The sequence below is a fragment of the Calypte anna genome, chromosome 2, assembly GCF_003957555.1.
Source record: "Calypte anna isolate BGI_N300 chromosome 2, bCalAnn1_v1.p, whole genome shotgun sequence".
NCBI classification, from domain to species: Eukaryota; Metazoa; Chordata; class Aves; order Apodiformes; family Trochilidae; genus Calypte; species Calypte anna.
In genome coordinates, this window is record NC_044245.1 from 64,376,044 (window position 1) to 64,396,036 (window position 19,993).

At 41.0% G+C, this 19,993-nt stretch overlaps 1 protein-coding gene across 1 annotated transcript; it reads right to left on the reverse strand.

The window, feature by feature from the left end:
- Nucleotides 1-991: 991 nt before the first annotated feature.
- TMEM170B (transmembrane protein 170B) lies at nucleotides 992-16,877 on the reverse strand. The gene is made up of 3 exons (XM_030445146.1): nucleotides 16,181-16,877; nucleotides 5,003-5,173; nucleotides 992-3,112 (listed from the first exon to the last, which is right to left on the reverse strand). Exons 1-3 carry the CDS (start codon nucleotides 16,275-16,277, stop codon nucleotides 2,982-2,984), a joined length of 399 nt encoding a protein of 132 aa, XP_030301006.1. The 5' UTR covers nucleotides 16,278-16,877; the 3' UTR covers nucleotides 992-2,981.
- Between the last annotated feature and the right edge of the window lie 3,116 nt (nucleotides 16,878-19,993).

The following is a 19,993-nucleotide window of genomic DNA, read 5'->3' on the forward strand; positions in this document are numbered from 1 at the left end:
CAACACTGTATTGTCCAAAGGGCACCAGAGCACCATCAGTACCATTCACACACAAGCTATCTTTGTAGCCTAAGAACAAGAGGCAAAAAAAGAGATAACCTTAAGTAAGTTCCTTAATTATTACAATTGTTGGGACCTGTAAAGTATAGAAATCACCCACAAACTACTATTCTATCTATATACTCACACTGCACTGACGAGAGCATCTTATGTTTAACAGTGCTGTTTCTAAGGATGTTAAATGAAACTTCAAAGTTTCATGGACACTCAAGCTTACTTTCACTCTTGGCATTCCTAGGCAGAAAATGCAATTTACAAACAAAGAATACTTCATAGACAAATGATTTGTCCTTATATATTCCAGACAAGAAAGAGTTAAAAAATATTTTCTATCCACTACATGACTTTATCTCTGTTGAGCCAGTCAGGCATTACATTATCTGCCTATTCAATGCTGCAAGGCAATAATGCCTTATAAAGCAGAGGCAACTAAGCACCTATTTTAAAATTGATTACAATGATCTATGCAATAAAAATTACTTGGAGGAATATCTGCATAGATGCTTCCTTTGACAAGCACAATGGCAACAATTTCGTTGTCACTGCAATTTAAATGAAGAATGAAGTTCATCAATAAAAGTTTTGCTTATACATTTGATAAATTAATAGTCAGTTACAGTTTAACAGTGAAAGACAGCAAGTGATTTATCAGTGGTAGCATAAGAGATTCATACAATTAATAATAATCAAAATCCTCAGGGAAATTTGGAAAGTGGGGAGAAGTTTCAGTGTGGTGTAGCCACGAGACGATCTAAATTACTGTATGCAGTGCTTCACGAAGCAGTTTGGTTTGATCCAGACAAGTATTTCCAGGTTGTGAAACAAATGTTTTAATGTCTGTTGAGTAAGACATTAGATCAAATGATCAAATTAATTAGAAATAGCAAAAATAGAACAAGAATTACGATATAGTAATCTGTTTTTAAAAATCCTCTCCCCTACAAATACATGCATAACAAGGCACATTAGGAGAAATGTCTTCAATTGTTTTATTATTCAATTTGACTTAAATACCTGAAACAATTTTTTATAACTTAAAACAATGGGAGAAGTTTAAATTGCCTTTTACAGATACAGTTTCATTGTCTACTAAAGTGCAGCAACTGTTATGCCAAAAAGTATCAGCAGTATCAGCCACTAGATGACAAAAACAAACCATGAAAAGTTTTTGAAGACATTTAAAATAATGAGAATATATATATACTCAGCCAAATTCTAAAGAAGTTCGATGCAAAAAATAACACTGAAAAGGTTTATAAACGTATATTTTAACTTGTTCCCTGCAAACCCCATAACTTTGTACATTTTTCAAATAAGACTTAAATACTTTTAAGAAAGAAATAATATTAGCATCCTTAGCACTTAAAAAAACAGTGTATGTGGAATAAAATAAAGGCAGACAGGTTAATTCATGATAGTATTTTTAAGCTCTAAGCAGTATGCCTGGAATTTAAGTTTTATTTTACTCATATTCTTTTATCTGTGCTGTAGGTGTCATTGGTTTCAGCCATCCTGAAAGTCTTTTTGACATCTTAACAGCAAAACATTTGAGCAATTTACTCTTCTTGTAAGCACTGAAAAGTGACTGCTGAAAATTATTTAATTGAGGAAATATATAAAAGATTCTTTATTCCTCACACAGAACTTCGTGCCCTTTAAATTTTCCATTTCATAAACACTTAGGTAATTACTTAAAATTTCACTCCAAAACATTCACATTTAAGACATTTCACATGCACAACACTACTGTCCCTTTTAAACTAGAAAAGCACAAACTCTACTGAAAGCTAAGTATTCCAAAGTTCCAGGTGTCTTAATTCTTCCCAAAGATACAAAGTGTTCAGAAACAAGGTAGTAAATACATTAGCGCTGCCCCACTTCCAAACTTCTGGAGTATAGTGACTATTTTAAATGTAATATTTTTGTTCAGTAGAAAACCAGTATATCATTTTTATCCCTTTCCCTTTTCCTCATAAGTGTTTTCTCTTAAAGCCTGTTATACTTGTGTGTTCTTAAAAGAATACATGTAGGGTTAAGAGTTCTATTAGTGCTTAAATACAGGGAGCTTATCTGCAACAAGTAGCCTTTCTGAGGTTTCCAGGGGGGCTGGTGACCATCTGTGGATGTTTAAAACAAAATAATCCCAAGGAAAGCATCAATTCAAGATTGGTTTGTGCATATACAACAGATTGTACTTAGTAACCCTCAGGGTCTCCTTTAACTACCAGTTCCTGTCAAGCTAAAATCACAAAGAAATGATGTGCTGAGCTTCAGAAAACTGCCATGAGCCATTCTACACATAGTGTTAATTACTTCAGGACTCTTAAAGCTGTGGTTCTCATACCCCACCAAAAATCACCTACACTTTGGAACAGACCTAAGAGTTGTTTTGAATGCTGATTAAGAATACTAATGCTGACACTGAAGTCAGTTTTCTTGCCATTTAACCTGGATTGGCATGTATGTTCACAGCATTCTTCTGTAATCATAATTTCAAAACTCACCCAGCCAACAGCTAAACTAAACTCCAAGTTTGGCACATACAGCAATTTTCAGGAGCATCCCTTTATTTTATTACAACACTGTTAAGAACGATGATCCCTTCACTGAGCATTAACCTGACCAGCAGCTATTCAAGGTGCTTTATCTCAGCTTTGCACACATGAATTGCACCTTGCCTGTGAGTGAGGCACGTAAGGTGCAGTGCAGAAGTACAACAGTTCAGACACTAGAGGACAGCCTGCTCATTTGACTGAACCTCTAGATTTGTAGTGCACGTTCCACATAGCTTCCTTTCTCTTGCACCAGAATTCAAGTTTGTAAGCTGATAAATCCACTTTTAGGAAGCTTCTCTTCACATCAAAAGTTTCTTTAATATTTTTCTTCAAATGTTTTCATTTTTCCCCCCTTCTGTGTAAGTCTCAAAGTGTTGCAAGAATTCTTGAAAATGAGATAATTAATGTCAGTACTGTCTGTCCAACACCAAAGACAAGAGCTTCTAAGGGAGCCATATTCTTTCCTGCTACTCTGTAAATCCCAGCTACTGCAGCACCTAGGAGTCACAAGAAAAAAAAATTATGAGATCACAGGAAAAGCCAAGGCTGAAATATATAATAAGTTATTCACTGTGTCTATGCATCAGCTATTTACAGAATGTTACCAAACACTGTATTACTTAATGGCATTGCAGAATTCTTACAGGCTTGTATTTTTCTAGTTATGCAAGTTGTTCAGGAATTACTTTCCCTATTCAACCAGATTAACTTATGTTGTAAAAGTTCAATCAAATTTTGCTGTTTCCCTGTAGATATCCTCACTTTTTTTTTCCTTACATTTTACTTCTGGTCATTTGAAAAGGTAGCAAAAATCAGCTAAAAATTGACCAATTTCAAAGTGTGGTTACTATCTGGGCAGTAGACAAAAGAAAGGAAATTAAAGGTAGAAAGGCTGTGTACAGATTATGTAATGGATGCTAGATTTACTATTCCTTACATTCAAAGGCCTTGCAAGTCAGACCATCTTGCAAGCAACACTGAAGATCTCTGGTCAGAAACTGCTGCTGAGGTTAACAGAGGCCCTATAGAATACATTGATTTTAATGTTGAGAACTTCTTACTAGCATTGTTTCAGGCAATGAATTGTAAGCCTCTTTGCTGTAAAAAATAATACTCACTATTTCTTCACACCCCCACTCTACCCAAGCAGAAAATTCTCCCCCTCTTAGAGTGGGAAAGCTTCTGTAAGCCTATTTATCAAGTTTGGTAAAACTAGATAGGCATGATAAAGCCAAATATTGAATACAGTAGCCTACTAATCCTCTGGCATATATTTCAGCACTGATACTATGAAATGGGATTTCATAGGACAGAAGTGAAACAGTATCTGATACAAATAACTCAAGATGAAAACCATAAGCACCGTTTCCTCAAAACAATCCTGGCAACATCAGTTGTGCCCCATACCTGGTCAGGTGTAACTTCAGCACTTTACTGTATGAAATACTCCTGCTTTGTGCAATGTTTTAATAATGAATATAGTTTTAAGCCCTGTTCTGTGACCCTTTTAGCAGGAAGCTTTAACAGAAGAATGGTTAACATCTTATCTGTAGGTAATATGTCAATAGATAAATTTTAGATATTCTGTTTATCTTGCAAAGTAGGCACTAGACTAACACCATAAGAAATTCTAATAGATGCCCTTGCAAAGAGCTTTTTACTGAGAAAAATGGAATAGTTTTTGCTTGGTTGGTTTGTTTTTAGGAATTAAAAAAGAAGTCTAATGTCCGTCCTTCCCACTTCAAATAAAGCAGAAAGTAACATTATGGCCACACCAAGACTGGAAAGTTCTTCGAAATACATGAGTTAGTGTAACTTTTCCTAATAAATTTTGTGAGCACTAGCTGTATTGCACCTTTTTTTTCAAAAAAGCAACATCCAATCCAGGTGCAATTTAAAAACATCCTGCAGGCCTAAGGAAACAAGAAAGAATTCAGCCTTGAAAACAATAAAATTAGGACCTCATTTTCCAAAAGAAACCTGTGGCTCTAAGGGTACTAAGATATGATCGTGATCATGAACTTTTGACAAAAAATCTGCAGCAAGTATGAAAGGACAGGACTTCTCTTCCAAATACCAAAAAGGTGTTACCTGCTGAGTGTACAGCTTTGAATAGTTTGGCACCCAATGTTTCCAACATGACAGAGCAGGATGTTTGCTGTGACTCTCTGACAATTTGTAGTAGTTTTATCTTTACACAACAGAAGATCAACTGAGCTGTTATTACAGTTAAGACAGCTATGTAACCAAGGCAAAATCAACAATTAAGAAACCAAGAAAAAGATGTTTGGAGGGGGTTTTGGGGTTGGTTTTTTTTTATTTTTTAAAATATAAGTCATATGTAAATTAAGAAATAAAAAAAGGAATATAACAAAAGACAGACTTACTGGTTATCATTGCTCCAGTTATAGAACCCAGAAATCCAATGCTGACCACAATGACAGATATCAGCCTCCCCTGCCTATGCCTCTGCAGCATCACAAACATTAATACTCCCACAACACCGTGGACAAAGAGAGAGGAGAAGAGAGCCCAGAGGAAAACCCAGTACCACATTTCTGAAAGAAAGCAGTCAAATTAAAGGGTTAATATTTCTGAGGCAAGAACTTTGTAAGTAAGAAATTTTAAAACAATTACATACAATCAACTAAAAGGAAAGCAACACTGGCTTCCATCTTAAAAAGAATCAATGTGACAACATCAGCATATGTTCAAAACACTTCCTTTTAACGGTCTGTCTTAAAGGGATCACTCAATTTTGATCAAAACATTAAAAAAATTCTTCTGGCATGATTCTTAATTCAGATATATTATTACAAGAAGTCTTTCATTCTTTTAACAGTTTCTTTAAAAACTGTTAATTGCAATTTCTTACTAGGTATTCTAACTACTGCAGAATGAAATATTCTCTGAAACAAAGTCTAAAGCAGGAAAGTCAAAAATTAGTTTGGATTAGGATTTTTTTTTTGTTTGGTCTGGTTTTGCTGGGTGTTTGGGGTTTTTTGTTTTATTTTTTTGTTTGTTTTTCTGAAGGGGTTACACCAAACAGGAAAACTAAGATAAAAGACTTTAGTTTATCTACCCAGCAGCTGTAATACTGTTCCATTGCAGCTTCAAAGGCACAAAACCCCTACAATTTTTACAAATTTTAGCACAGAACATAGAGACAGGTAGTCACTGTTATTTAAATTACCAGGCAAGAAAAAAAAGATCATGAGAATGTGTGGAGCACAAATATTTTGTTGAAGAATGGCAGACATGATCATTAGCTCCAAAGAAAAGAGCAGGAACCAGCAATAAGCTACCTCAAAATTAAAGAACCTTTCTCATTTGGTGGTAATTTAAAAACATCCACTAAAACTCAAAAGGGTGGAAAAATGCAACAAAAAGGGAAAAAACTAAAGTCCATTACTGTAGTTCTATATTATCACAGAATTCAACAAACTGTGGCACACATTCCTGATTGGCATCATTGGATGAACTGCCATTAATTCAGAGTTTCTGCTTCAGTTCCCCCTCAGTAGGAACTGAAGTCCTAGAGAATATTAAGTGCATATCTTAGATCTTCCATTTTAACTCTCCACAGTAATGTTGTTGAGCCCATTTCCTAAATAATTCAGAGACAAAACTAAACTGCTGGCATATGAATGTAACACTGAATGCACTATTTAAAAGGATAACTTTTTCTTACACAGAAGAGGACATCTTGCCTTGTTTACCAGGTAATACTGTAGTGGAGAATACCACCTATGGAATTAAGTCCATCACACAATTTTCATACTACTCAGGTTATACTGATATGCAAAATAACAACAGAGGCTTAGGATCATCAGGGAAGAGTGCTTACAAGGCTCTTGAATCCAATTCCCCTTTCTCTTGAGTAAGATGGATGCAAGAGACAAAAGATGATGAAAAACTAAGTGCCTCCTGAGATATTACTAAAGATAACGTGAGAGAATACCCCTCTGATACTCCAGAGAATACATATTTCAAATCTGCAGTTGAAGAAAACAAACACTGTTTTGATGTGAGCTCTCATGACACCTGCAAGCTTCTAAGACTGCCTAACACCCCTAAAGTATTCTAACAGTGTATTGATTAGCATTATTCCCACCAGTTCTTCCACAGACAAGCTTCTGGAAGTTGTGCAGCTGTGGATACTAAATTCAGGCAGGTATCAACTGATTTCACAGAAATACATCAGCATGAGAAAAACTTGCCCTCATTTAACACAAAGCCCATGAACTGAAGACTTGGTTATTTCAGGTGAGAGAGGATCTGTGACTACAGCAGCTTGTTCAGCAGCCAATTATTCTGAAGTGAACAGCCAATATGCTATGGGGATAGGAAACAAAGCTCTTGATATCATCTCTCTGCAAATGTATCTTGAGGGTCCCAGCTGCACTTTCAGTCTTTCTCTTCCTAAAATGGCACTGCAGCTGAAAAGCTTGAAACTGGACCAAGAAAGTCTGCTAGAATCTCTGTTAGACACCATTACTCCCTTTAATTTTTACAGGGCTTAGCAGGCATTGCAACAGCTTTCAGGAAATCAGTGTTTGTGGTCATTATTCACATCTACTCTCCCAGGCAGAAATGACAATTCTCAGACTGATTCTCAGTCTTAGGAAGACTCATTCATGTATTTTTTAGGAAAAAAAAAAGGAAATATTATGGTAAGGCTAACTACTTCCCTTGTAACTAAGAAACTAAAAATATTTAAATGCTTACACAACAAAACAGCTGCATTTTGAGCAACTATCTTAGGTCTTATTTACATTCCAAATACAGCTCAAGGAAAATTAGCATCATTCCTCCCTTTATATTTAGGGCAGGAGACATGAGAATAGAACCAGCCCCAAATGTCCTGTTAAAAAAGGAATATAAATTTTAGTTCTTCAGTACACACTCTTTCCTACTGCTCCTTAAAAGCAACATGCATATTGAATGCATTCAAAAGGAAATTGGAGAACATTCAGAAATATTCCTTGCCCCACACAAATGCAGCTGTAGCATTTAAATAAACCAGTTATAAAGCATCACTTCATAGAGGTTTAGGTTTCTCAGTCAACAGCATTGTCAAGTCAGTAATGCAAGAAGTACAGGTAGTGTTACACACACCTGCAATAACCCAGTACCTTCTTATTATAAATTATCCATAACTGCTTATATAGTTCTGCCAAACTGACTGGAGATGCTAAAACTTGTAGGTGTTCATTTTAGAAGAGTTGGAGGGGAGCAAGGTGGAGGGAGAGAACATCTCCATATCCAGCTGAAGATAAGATACGGGAAGGAGTTATAATCGTTGTTATTAGAAATCAAAAGACAATCATTTATATAGCTACATACTGATACAAAGCAAAACAAAAAAAGAATAATCACACACTACTCAAATATTCTGGGATTCCATCTTACCTAATCGTCCCAACAGTAGCATTTCAAAATCTGGCATTAAAGAAATTGAGAACTTGATCATAGAATACTTTTTAATCATCAATTTAGATCATATCTTACTTTTGCAAGGTTGGTTTTCCTAGTGAGGAACTCAATGGAACAAAGCAACATACCTTCCATAAAACTTAAACGTAAAAACCAGAGCCATTTATATTCATAATTTATGAAGCTTTTATTAGTCATTTTTGCCATGTTAAAGTAGCTGTTAAAAAACCTGAAAGGTCAGAGAATTGTATCAATTGACTATTTCACATAAATGTTTTCCATCCTTTACTTACAGACTACACATTTAGTAAGAAACTACATAATTATTAGCAAATCTTCTGAATCCAAGAATTTTCATTACCTTACTGAATAGTTATCATTCACTCTGCTAAACTACCACTTCATTAAAACATCAGCTCACTCCTAGAAACTGAAACAGCACAGTTTTTGAGCACCTTCCCTAGGAAAGGCAGGAAGAGTCATCCTTTCTTACCCTTCAATATTTATTGTTTATATGCTTGGTAGTTAAACACAATTATTTACCTCTGCTCATTAATTGGGCCAGTGAGGAAGACAGCTGAGTAAGCTGTTTAAGATGGATTAATGAGGTGAGGAGGACAGCCAGTCTTTTAAGCAAACTAGAGGAGGCTCCAAGCTCCATAAACCTAGAGAACAGTGTAGTCATTCTTACCCACACACAGAACTTCAGGTTCTGTGCCTTCTACATGCAGGTATTTCTGAATGGAAGAGTTCAAAGGTCTGTAAAATCCAGTATCATCGCGCTGGTGAGGCCACACCTCGAGTACTGTGTCCAGTTCTAGGCCCCTCAGTTTAGGAAGGAGATCGAGGTCCTGGAGCAGGTCCAAAGGAGGGCAACCAGGCTGGTGAAGGGACTCAAGCACAGACCCTATGAGGAGAGGCTGAGGGAGCTGGGGCTGTTCAGCCTGGAGAAGAGGAGGCTCAGGGGAGACCTCATCGCTCTCTACAACTCCCTGAAAGGAGGCTGTAGCCAGGGGGGGGTTGGTCTCTTTTCCCAGACGACTTTCAACAAGACAAGAGAGCATGGTCTCAAGTTGTGCCAGGGGAAGTTTAGGTTGGATATTAGAAAGAATTTCTTTATGGAAAGGGTGATCAAGCATTGGAATGGGCTGCCCAGGGAAGTAGTGGATTCTCCGTCCCTGGAGATATTTAAAAAGAGACTGGATGTGGCACTCAGTGCCATGGTCTAGCAACCGCAACGGTGGTTCAAGGGTTGGACTTGATGATCTCTGAGGTCCCTTCCAACCCAGCCAATTCTATGATTCTATGATCTAACTTCAGAAATACATGGAGAAATGACTCTCAGAAATGGAATATGCCTGAGTAACATGAAGAAAGCAAAGAATGGGATAACACTGAGAGGTGTCACTAGAGAGCAGAAAATGAGGACCTCCGAACACAAAAGGTTAAGACTCTGCATGTTCAAAAATAATTGAGTAGTTGAAGGATTTGCAACACCTACCAGAAAGTGAGACTTAAGTGTCTTAACAACATGCTGGTACAACTATTTATGTCTTATGTACTGATTGATACTTTCAGAGGTATAAAAACTTACCCACACAACCATTGGAACCTACCTTGGTAAAAAAACCCACACTCTTAGATACAGTGTGTACCTTAGCTACCAGACTGTTTTTCTGGTATGGTGATAATGATTTGGCTTTATCTGGCCGAGAGTTCTAAACACCAAGCTAGCCTCAGTTTCTTGAGTCACTACCCACTTAGGGTACTAAGGAGACATGACTAGAATAAAATTTTTAAAAACCATCCAAAATTCCTTTGCTTGATGACAAGAAAGTTTCAGTGCTTAATTTCAGTGGATTCAAATTACTTTAACAGCCAAAACACAATTCAATTGTATCAAATCTCGAGTTCCCAAAGAAATACAGGGAACCCAGTATTTTGTATTTTATAAGCACAGTGACTTTCAAGCTATTGCATAGATGCAACAGCTTTTCTCATAAGAACAACTGAGATCAATTTTCCAGCTTTATTTAAAATTCTTAGCACTTCATCACTATTTTTTTCTTAAGATTATGTTGCTTTGCACTGGTTTGAATTGAATGGTTTTTTTTTTTTTTATACCAGAAATGTCACAAGGCTTAAATTATAGAATCATAGAATGATTAGGATTGGAAGAGACCTTAAAGACCATCTAGTTGCCACAGGGAAAGGACACTTCCCATTAGACCAGGTTGCTCCATGCCCCATTTAACCTGGCCATCAACACTTCCAGAGATGGGGCATCCACAGCTTCTCTGGGCAACCTGCGCCAATGTCTTGCCACACTCACACTAAAGAATTTCTTCCTAATGTCTAACCTAAATCTCACCTTTTCCAGCTTAAAACCATTCCCCCTTGTCCTATCACTACATGCCCTTGTGAAAAGTCCCTCCTCCGCTTTCTTGTAGGCTCCCTTCAGGCACTAGAAGGCTGCTCTAAGGTGCCACCACAGCTTTCTCCTCTTCTCCAGGCTGAACAACCCCAACTCTCTCAGCCTCTCTTCATAGGAGAGCTGCTCCAGCCCTCTGATTATCTTTGTGGCCCCTCCTCTGGACTCCAATAGCTCCAAGTTCTTGTGTTGGTGGTTCGAGAACTGCACACAGTTTGGGATCTCACAAGAATGCAGTATAAAGAGAATTATCTCTTTTGACCTGCTGGCCATGCTTCCTTTGATGCAAACAAAGACAGCGCTGGCTTTCTGGGCTGCAAACACACATTGTTGAGCTTCTCATCAATCAACATCCCCAAGTCCTTTTCCTCAGGACTACTCACAACCCATTCTCTGCCCAATCTGCACATGTGCTTGAGATTGTCCCAGCCCAGGTGCAGGACCTTGTATTTTGCCTTACTGAACTTCATGCAGTTTGCATGACCTGCCTGTCAAAGTCCCTCTGGATGGCATCTCTTTCCTCTGGGGTGTTGATCACACCACGCAGTTCTGTGTCATCAGCAAACATGCTGAAGTTGCACTCAATATCACTGTCCATGTCACCAACAAAGATGTAATTCATGCCCTATCACTCCAGTTTTAGAGTACTACTTTGCTATTATAGGAATTTATATGTATCAGGTACATATCACACATACATTATGCTTACATACTGTATATACACATTATACATGTACTAGTGCAGGCACACACACCTTTACAGATTAGTAAAAGAGCTTTTAAAGCATGATGCAGTTTAGAACATTCATATCAATTCCATCTTATCAAAACTTGAAGTTGCACTCCATCAACAGCTTCATATAAAAAATGCAAAGTCAACACACAAAGTTTACAAATGCTAACATTTTCAGATATTATCTGTACATATATTAACATGCTGCCACTGCCACTCAACTTCAGTAAACATGGAATACCTCCTTAGTCCTTCAGCTTCAGCATTTTTCTTATCTAATCCTTAGCTTGTTTTGCCAGATGAATAATGATTGCCTATAACACTCCATAAATCAAGACTGATGATTCCAAAAACAAGTATCTCTTGGGAGACTCTAACCTATGTACCCAGCCTGCCACTATTAGCTAGAATCAAGCAATAAGTATATGTGCTGTGAATACAAAGATGCAAATTAAAGTCAACAAGGTAGCATGTGTTGAAATTTCAAGCAACTGTATAATAATGATAATAACTGTATAATGTTAAATTCCTGTGAATTTATAAACTCAAAGGATTCAGATGAAGAAATCAAAGCATATTATACCTCCCAAGGTATAATAGGGGACAAGAATACAATGGAGACAGTAGGGGACAAATGAGCAGGATGGAGCTTAGGAAAAAAATATAACAGACAAGGAGCATCTTCTGTGCAACACCCATAAATGTCCATTTTCAACAAATTCAGGAGTTACTACCATCAAACACTTTATAATTACAGACTTTTATTTCAAAATATATATAAAAAGTTTGTGAAGTCTTTACCCCATCATTTTAGGACACTGAGGTGTGGGGAGGAAGAGGAAGATGGAACTGACTTCAGAAGTCATACACAACACAAACTTTTTTTTCCCCTGTAAACTACTCTGCATTCAGTGGCACGGAGAAAATAACATTCCCCTCACCCTCCTCCCAGTAGCTAATTTAAAACCTGCTCAGACCAGAAGCATACACTTGTGGAACATGCAGTAACTTGGACCAGAAGCTTAAATCTCTGGAACACGCAATAGCTAGAAGTAAACAAAACTTCTGCATTGCTTACAGGAAAATCAGAATTATTTTCACATTCCCTAATATGGAATCAGTCTTAAAAAAATAAATATATCTATTTAATGGGAACTCACAGAATCACAGAATGTTAGGGGTTGGAAGGGACCTCTGGACATGACCTTGTACAACTCCCCTGCCAGAGCAAATTCACAGAGCAGGCTGCACAGGATGGCATCCAGGCTGGGTTTTAATGTCTCCAGAGACAGAGACTCCACCACCTCTCTGGGCAGCCTGTTCCAGTGCTCTGCTATCCATACAGTACAGATTTTCCTTATGTTTAGGTTGAAGCTCCTGTGTTCCAATTTGTGACCATTGCCACTTGCCTTGTCAATGGATACCACTGAATGGGAGTCTGATCCCATCCTCCTGAAACCTACCCTTTAGATATTTATAAGCATTGCTGAGATCTCCCCTTGGTCTCCTCCAAACTGAACAGACCCAGCTCGCTCAGCCTTTCCTCATGGTAGATGCTCCAGTCCCCTAATCATCTTCGTGGCTCTGTGCCAGACTCTCTCCAGTAGTTTCTTGTCCTTCATGAACTGGGGAGCCAAGAATTGGATGCAATATTCCAGATGGGGCCACACCAGGGCAGAGGGTAGAAGGTGAGGATAACCTCCCCTGACCTGCTTGCCATGCTCTTTTTGATGCAACCCAGGATGCCATCGGCCTTCTTGGCCACAAGGGCACTTTGCTGGCTCATGGTCATCCTGCTGTCTATCAGAACACCCAGGTCTTTTCCCAAAGAGCTGTTTTCCAGCCAGTCAGCCCCTAGCCTGTAACCCCTAGCATGGGGTTATTTCTCCCTAACTCCAGTACACTACACTTGCCTTTGTGGAACCTCATGCAGTTTCTCTGTGCCCAGTTCTCCAGCCTGTCCAGCCCAAACTCAAACTTGGATATTTTTTTTTCAGTTTAGATTTAGCCACTATCTGACTTGTTCTAGTAAACCCCTATCTACCACTAACTATGAACCACAACCAGTTCATGTAAAGGGGCTCTTCTTGGGATTTGCTGGAGAAAGTAAGACAGGGTGAGGTAAAATCCATCTCTCCTGAGTTTACTAGCACCTTACCTCCACCTCCAAGTGAAGGCAGGAAGATATGAAGTACAGCATATGTTGGTGGGCCTAGGTCAGCTACTGCACTTGCAGCTTTAGCTATTGCAGGGTGTGATGTGATGTATACATGAGGCATGAAATTGTGGTCTCCTGGGTATTTTGGGACATGTATGAATGATGGGATTTCTTTTACATTGAATTGAATCAGATATATGGTATAAATATAATGGTTCATCTTCTTGTTAACGGGAGAAAAAACACTAAAATTACACCATTAAGGTTTGAAGCATTCCTAGCTTAGACTGGAGTTCATATCAAGCCTCTGTTGAAAGCTTTGGAAAATCAATATATTTTTAAGAAGGATGTTGATAACTTTTTACAACTTTGTGCAAACATAATCAACATAATTTATGTAAAGAAAATAAATTTTGACTTGTGCAACTTAAAAGTAAAGCCCAGACTACAACTTTAAGTCCAAAAGTAAACACAAAGCAGTCCTAAAAAATATTCATGGAACACTGTATATTTATGATTTTCCTTTCCCAGTACTCTGAAGAAGTTTCTGCTAATACTTTACAGAGATGCTAAAGAGAAGGAAATAAGTAGCCAAGCAAGACAAACTCATTCACACATTTATTTTCTTAGCATGGAAGAAACAGAATTTCTGGGTTTGAACTATGTTTACTTTGGTTTACTTCTGGTCTACTTTGGTAAGTATTTTAGGAAGGTTTATGGAAGTTTAATAAATGCTATTAATTGATAAAATATTATATTAAAACAAATCTCCTAAGATACAGAGAATTTTAAACCTAGTGAAAGTTATTAACTGTCAACAGACCACAAGAACATTCAGCACAACAGGCTACAGCTGTAAGGACAACCTGCATTTAAGCACCCATTCAGCAGCTGTATTGCAACTACAGCTAACACTGACATTCTCCAACATGATGGATAAATAATGATTTTTCATATTCTTTAAGTTAAAAAGAAAGATATTTCACGCTAAAAATATCTTGTGCAATCCCTCTTTATATTGCAAAAGCATCATGAAGCAAACTGTTTTGCTTAACAGTCAGTGCTGAATTTCATTGAAACGCCTATGTTGCATAATGCTCTAATAAGAAAAACTTTAAAGAGGATGTCTGGCAAAAAGAATAGTTAAATACATTGGGAATTTTTTCCTTTAAGAGTACAGTTTGAATGTTTATAATAAGTATGCAAAAATAACTACTGAATTTTAGTGTGAAAATTTACCCATCAGACACACATCCTAAAACATCCATAGGCCAAATAAATAAAATATCAGCATAAACTTTTTATTCCACTAAAAAGTATCCTGGAAGTTAAAAGAACAAAAATTATACTAAAGCATAAGAGGGTAATTTTGGTTTTTACAGCTTCAACATCAGCTGCATCTCTATTTTCATCATACTTTCACCTTGAATAAACTTTTTAAAAGAATTTTTAAAAATCTATCAGTCATTACTATAGAGGAAGAAAGAAGATGACATACCATTTTCATAAATGGTAGAATAGTTTAATAAACACTTTAAAAATATCCCTTTTACTTGACATTTTCCACTACTCTGTCAGCACCCTAACATACCTCTATATCAAGCAGAAATAATTTAACCAGTAACACTTCTGCTATTGACACCAGATCCCTGATTATTCAGAGCTTATTTTCAGCTGGTATTCAGATGCTTTTCCTTAGACCTGGGCATAACAGGAAATCAGAAAATAAAACTCTCTACTAGTTGCCTTGGTAGTCTATAGACATTTTTCAGCCTAAAATCAAATCAGAAAACAAAATAAATAAATAAATAAAGCAAAACAAACAACAAACAAAAAAAACCAACCAACAAAAGATCTTGCCAAGGCTTGCTAAAGTTCTCCTCTCCTAAGAGGGGATGAAGATTGGCTCTACTCGGGCTCATATTTTTAGGAACAGCTCAGTCTTTAAGAAACCCCAATGCTAAACATCAGCTCTAATTGTCAGGAAACATCTGCCACCTCTCCTGCTCCTGCAGTTCCCATTGTCCAGTGGTATACTTGGGGGGTGTGTGGGAAGTCCCTGAATCTCGCATTCATTTCTCTGTGGTTGTCTTGGTGTGAGGTTTTTGGGCTTTTTGTTGGTGGTTGGTTGGTTTTTATAGCTGTCAGATGCCAATGAGCATATATCCATAAAAAACATCAAACCGCTCCCCCAAGCTTACTCCAGCCTTCCATACATATTAATATATTCCCACGCACTTTCTACAACTCTTTACTCACACACAGGTACCCGTCAATCCTTCATATACACATACCCTATACATTTAACTTTTTATTCTATACATACACTAAAAAATGAATGAACACATTCACACACTCAGCTCCTTGATTCCTACTGGCATAACAGATACCGGGTACATACATCGGTCTTCCCAACACACCACACACACGTCTCTCTCGTTTCTCCGGACGCATCAACCTCACACCCCAGCCTCCCAAGCACTCACTATATACATGTTCACAGAACGTGCATACATGCACACACACACGCGTGCGTATAGACTCAGGAACAAACACACCAGCCCTCCCTAGATGTGAAGCACAGGGGGACCATCCCCAGCCCTACACACACCCTCCATTCTGCTCTACGGGACTCGCTCTCCACCTTTGCACCCGCTTCCCCCTGCTCCCACACCGGCAGCTCTCCTCGCCCACCTACACCCAGGAGAACACACGCATACCCCGCACCCCAGCCCCCTCGGCCCGCCCCCGACCCAGCCCACCCTCCTCCCCCCGCACCCCCCCCCCCTACACCCCCGCCCCGTTACCGGTGAGGTTGCGGAGGACGGTGCCGTGAGCCCACAGACTCAGCACTTGCTGCACCGACAGGTTGATCATGGAGTTGTCTCCCTCTTCTACCTTCATCGTGGCGGGTAATCCAGCGGCTTCTCTTCAGCCAGGGGGGACGGGCGGCAGCGGTGGCCTGACGACTGGGAGGCCGGACGCCTCTCGCCGCCGGACCGTGAGACGGGAGGGCTGCGGCGGCCAGGAACAAGAGGGCGAGGAGGCGGCGAAGGGGCCTCCGCGCCGCGGGGGAGACATCGAGGACGGAGTGGGAGATGGTGGCCGGGAGGGGAGCCGGGCGATCGCGCCGGCCACCGGCGCTTCCCCTCAGGGGCAGGGCAGGGTGGCACGGAGGTGCGAGCCGGCGGCGGGGATGGACGACCAGGCCCGCGGGGAGCCCCTCGACACCGCTTTCTCCATCAGTAACGGTCGTCGCCTCCGCCGCCGCCTCGTCAACAGCATCATCGCCCCGGTCACCGGCATCACCTGGAACGGGGGCGGGGCGGCCGCTGGGTTCTCTCTCCCCCCTCCCTTCCCCTCCCCTCCCCTCCCGCCGCCCTCAGGCGGGCAGCTCCATCCCGCAGCGCCAGCAGCGGCCCCGCCCGCGGGAGAGGGGGAAGCAGCCGCGCGCGTACGAGGGCGGCGCGTGGGCGGCCGGCGCGAGACGCCAGCTGCTGCCGTAAGGGCGGGGGGGAGGGGGGTAATGGGGAGATCGCGGAGGGAAAGGGGGGGGGGGGGAGAGATCCGCGCAGGCGCAGTACGAGGCGCTGGAGGGCGTGGGGCGCCCGCGATTCCCCGGGGGCGCGTGGAAGAGGCAGGGTCCCGGTGGCCGTTGAGCAGCGCACGAGCTGCGCACCTCTCCCTGATTGGCCCGCGCCGTTGGGAAGGGCCGTAACCCCACGTGGCCCTAGCACCGCCCCTCTCCCTCCGCCGCCCGCCGCCACCCGCACCGGCCCTTACGCGCCCATTACGCTGTTGCGGGGCGGCGGGAACGCCCGGGGCCCCTTCACCTGGCGAGGCGAGGCGGGGCGAGCTGTGGCCGGCGCTGGTGCCCGGAACCGGTGTAAGGAACGGCAGAGGGTTTTCCACGCTCCTGTGTTTTTAAACGCACAGCTCTGTAGAGTGCGGGCGTCAGCGTCTGCGCGGCTGGTTCTGAGGCGCCGTGGTCGCTGAGGGGGGCGGTGAGGAGAGGGGTGAGCGCCGGGGTGATGGGGCAGGGCGGGCAAGTTAAGCACTGAAGGTGAATTTTGTTCCGGGAGGCCGGAGCTGCCCGAGCTCAGGTGACAGCAGAGGTGTGTGCTGCAGAGGAGCTGACAGCCTGGGGGGACACCCAGGGAGTGCTGCCTGACCTCCCTGTCTGTCCCTCTGAACCTGCCATCAGTGCTGCTGCAGCTCAGTCATGGGATGCCAGGTTGGAAGGGAGCTCAAGGATCATCTGGTTCAACCTTTCTGGGTAGGAACACAGTTCAGATGTGATGGATGGCCCAACATCTTGTCAAGCTGAGTCTTAAAAGTGCCCGGTGCTGGGGAATCCACCACTTCCCTGGGGAGGTTATTCCAATGTCCAACTGTTCTTGCAGTGAAAATTTTCTTCTGGTTCCCAGTGGGGATCTCCCCAGGAGTAACTTGCATCCATTACCCCTCTTGTTTTCCATGTAAACACATAATCTTCTTGGTAGCCACCTATCAAGTGCTGAACATAGTGACAAGGTCTCCCTGAAGGCTGCTTCTTCCAGGTTGAACAAGCCCAGTTCTCTCAGCCTTTCCTTGTGCAGCAGGCTTCCTAGTCCTTTGATTGTCTTTGATGCTCTCTAGCATTCAGCTGGTCCACACCTTTTGTATAGTGAGGATCAAAACTGAACACAGTGTTCCAGGTGTGGTCTGACAAGTGCTCAGTAGAGTGGGATGATGTCTTCTTTGTCTCTGCTGGTAATGCCCTCGTTGACTAAAGCCCCTCAAAAGTTAGGGAAAAAAATGAGAAAGCTGGGATGAATCTTAATTCTGTAACCATACTTTGTTGAGTTCTTTTGCTTTATGTAATTGAAAAGTGCAATCTTTAAGCCAAATGTTGTCTCTTTCAAAGCACAGGATGCCTCGTGCTTAGTGATTTAAAAGCCAGCAATCCCCCTACTCCTAAGCCCCATTCTTAAATTATGTGGCCCTAGGCCATGTTTAGTGCACATATTTCCTCACTGGCCTTTCTTCAAAAATGCTTGCTGTAGTACTTCATAAATATAATTTTGTGTCAGCATTCTTTGATGTAATGGGTCAAAGAGGTAATTTGTAATTTATAGATGAAGAAGTGCGATTGATATATTGACTCATATCTTGCTGGATGCCAATGACTTGAATTTTTTCAGCCAGACTGCTGTGGGATGTTTGGTTCTGTGGACCACTCCCAAAGCCTTTTGTTTGGAGCTGACAATGCTTGGCATTTCTGCAAATAGGTATCAAGCCAGGCAATGAGAAGCTCACAGTGAACGCCTCCCTAGAGGGCTCTGGGTTTGACTGATTAAGCACAGGAACACAGCCATGGAGAAAGAACCCAGCAGCTGGGCCAAGTCCCTGTTCTATGATGAAGGAAAGGTCCTTCCTCCCTTTTCCTGCAATTCCACCACCTTACAGTTGTATAATTCAAGCCTCAGAGAAAATGGTCACTTTGTTACACAGCAGGTGGGGATCAGTGAGAAAATAACATTTATGTTTGAATGTGAAATAAACAAGTGTTTAGAAACAGTTATTCTGGTTTATTCTTTTTAATTTATGCCTGCTGGATTTAGAGAAAGGAAACATTATCAATGCACTTTTAAAAATTCCCTACTTCTAAATCTGTTTGTATTGCAGACTAATGCCTAAGAACAAGTACACTCCACAGAACACTGCTGTAATCAGAGAAACTCCCAGATAAAAACATAACATTTTGTGAACATTTTAACTTATAAACCCTATCACAACTTACTGACAGGTGTCAGTAAGACCATCTGATAGGCCAGAGGAAGAATGCTCTGGGAATACTCTGAATCACTTGTTTCCACAGCTTGCTGAAACACCGTCCGCAAAGTTTGCATTTTACAATAGAGCTCATTTGTGTAGAGGCCAAGTGAGTATTACCTCGAGGAATATTGCTGTAGTCTGCAGACTATTGTAATAATTGCTGGGAAGCATTCTTTAAAGTTGTGCAGATACCTTCTCCTTGGAGACAAAAATTTTGGGTATCTGATGGGGATCATTCTGCAGCAGCACAGGGACTGCAGGAGCACAGCACTGCAACCCTAGGTCCTGGGAAAGCAAACAGGCTTCCTTTCCAAGAGGGATCCACCAAAAACACAGGCCAGCTTCTACAGAAACTCAGCTCAAGATGTCCCTCAGGCATCCAACATCTTAACTAATTGAACGTGTTCTGATCAAACACTGCTGATCACTGGGGGAAGCTCTGTTGACAGTGCAGAAGTGATAAAGGGGCACTCACTTCACAAGGGTCTGTAATTAATCTCATTAATTCAATTTAGTCCTCAGTCCATCACAGACTCATAGAATGGTTTGAGATAGAAGGGACATGTAGTTCCAACTCACTTGTTTGTCAGGAACACCTTCCACTAGACAAGGTTCCTGCCCATCATTCAGCAGGTGAGCTGGATACAAATTTGAAATGCATTGTTTGTCATGGAGAAACAAGGCTGAGTCGTCAAAAAAAAATACTGTTCAAGTATTGACTTTAAAGCAAAACAAAGTGCAGTTGGGTGGCAATGACATTTGGCACAGCACTGGGAGAACCACACTGGAGCAGCAGAAACAAC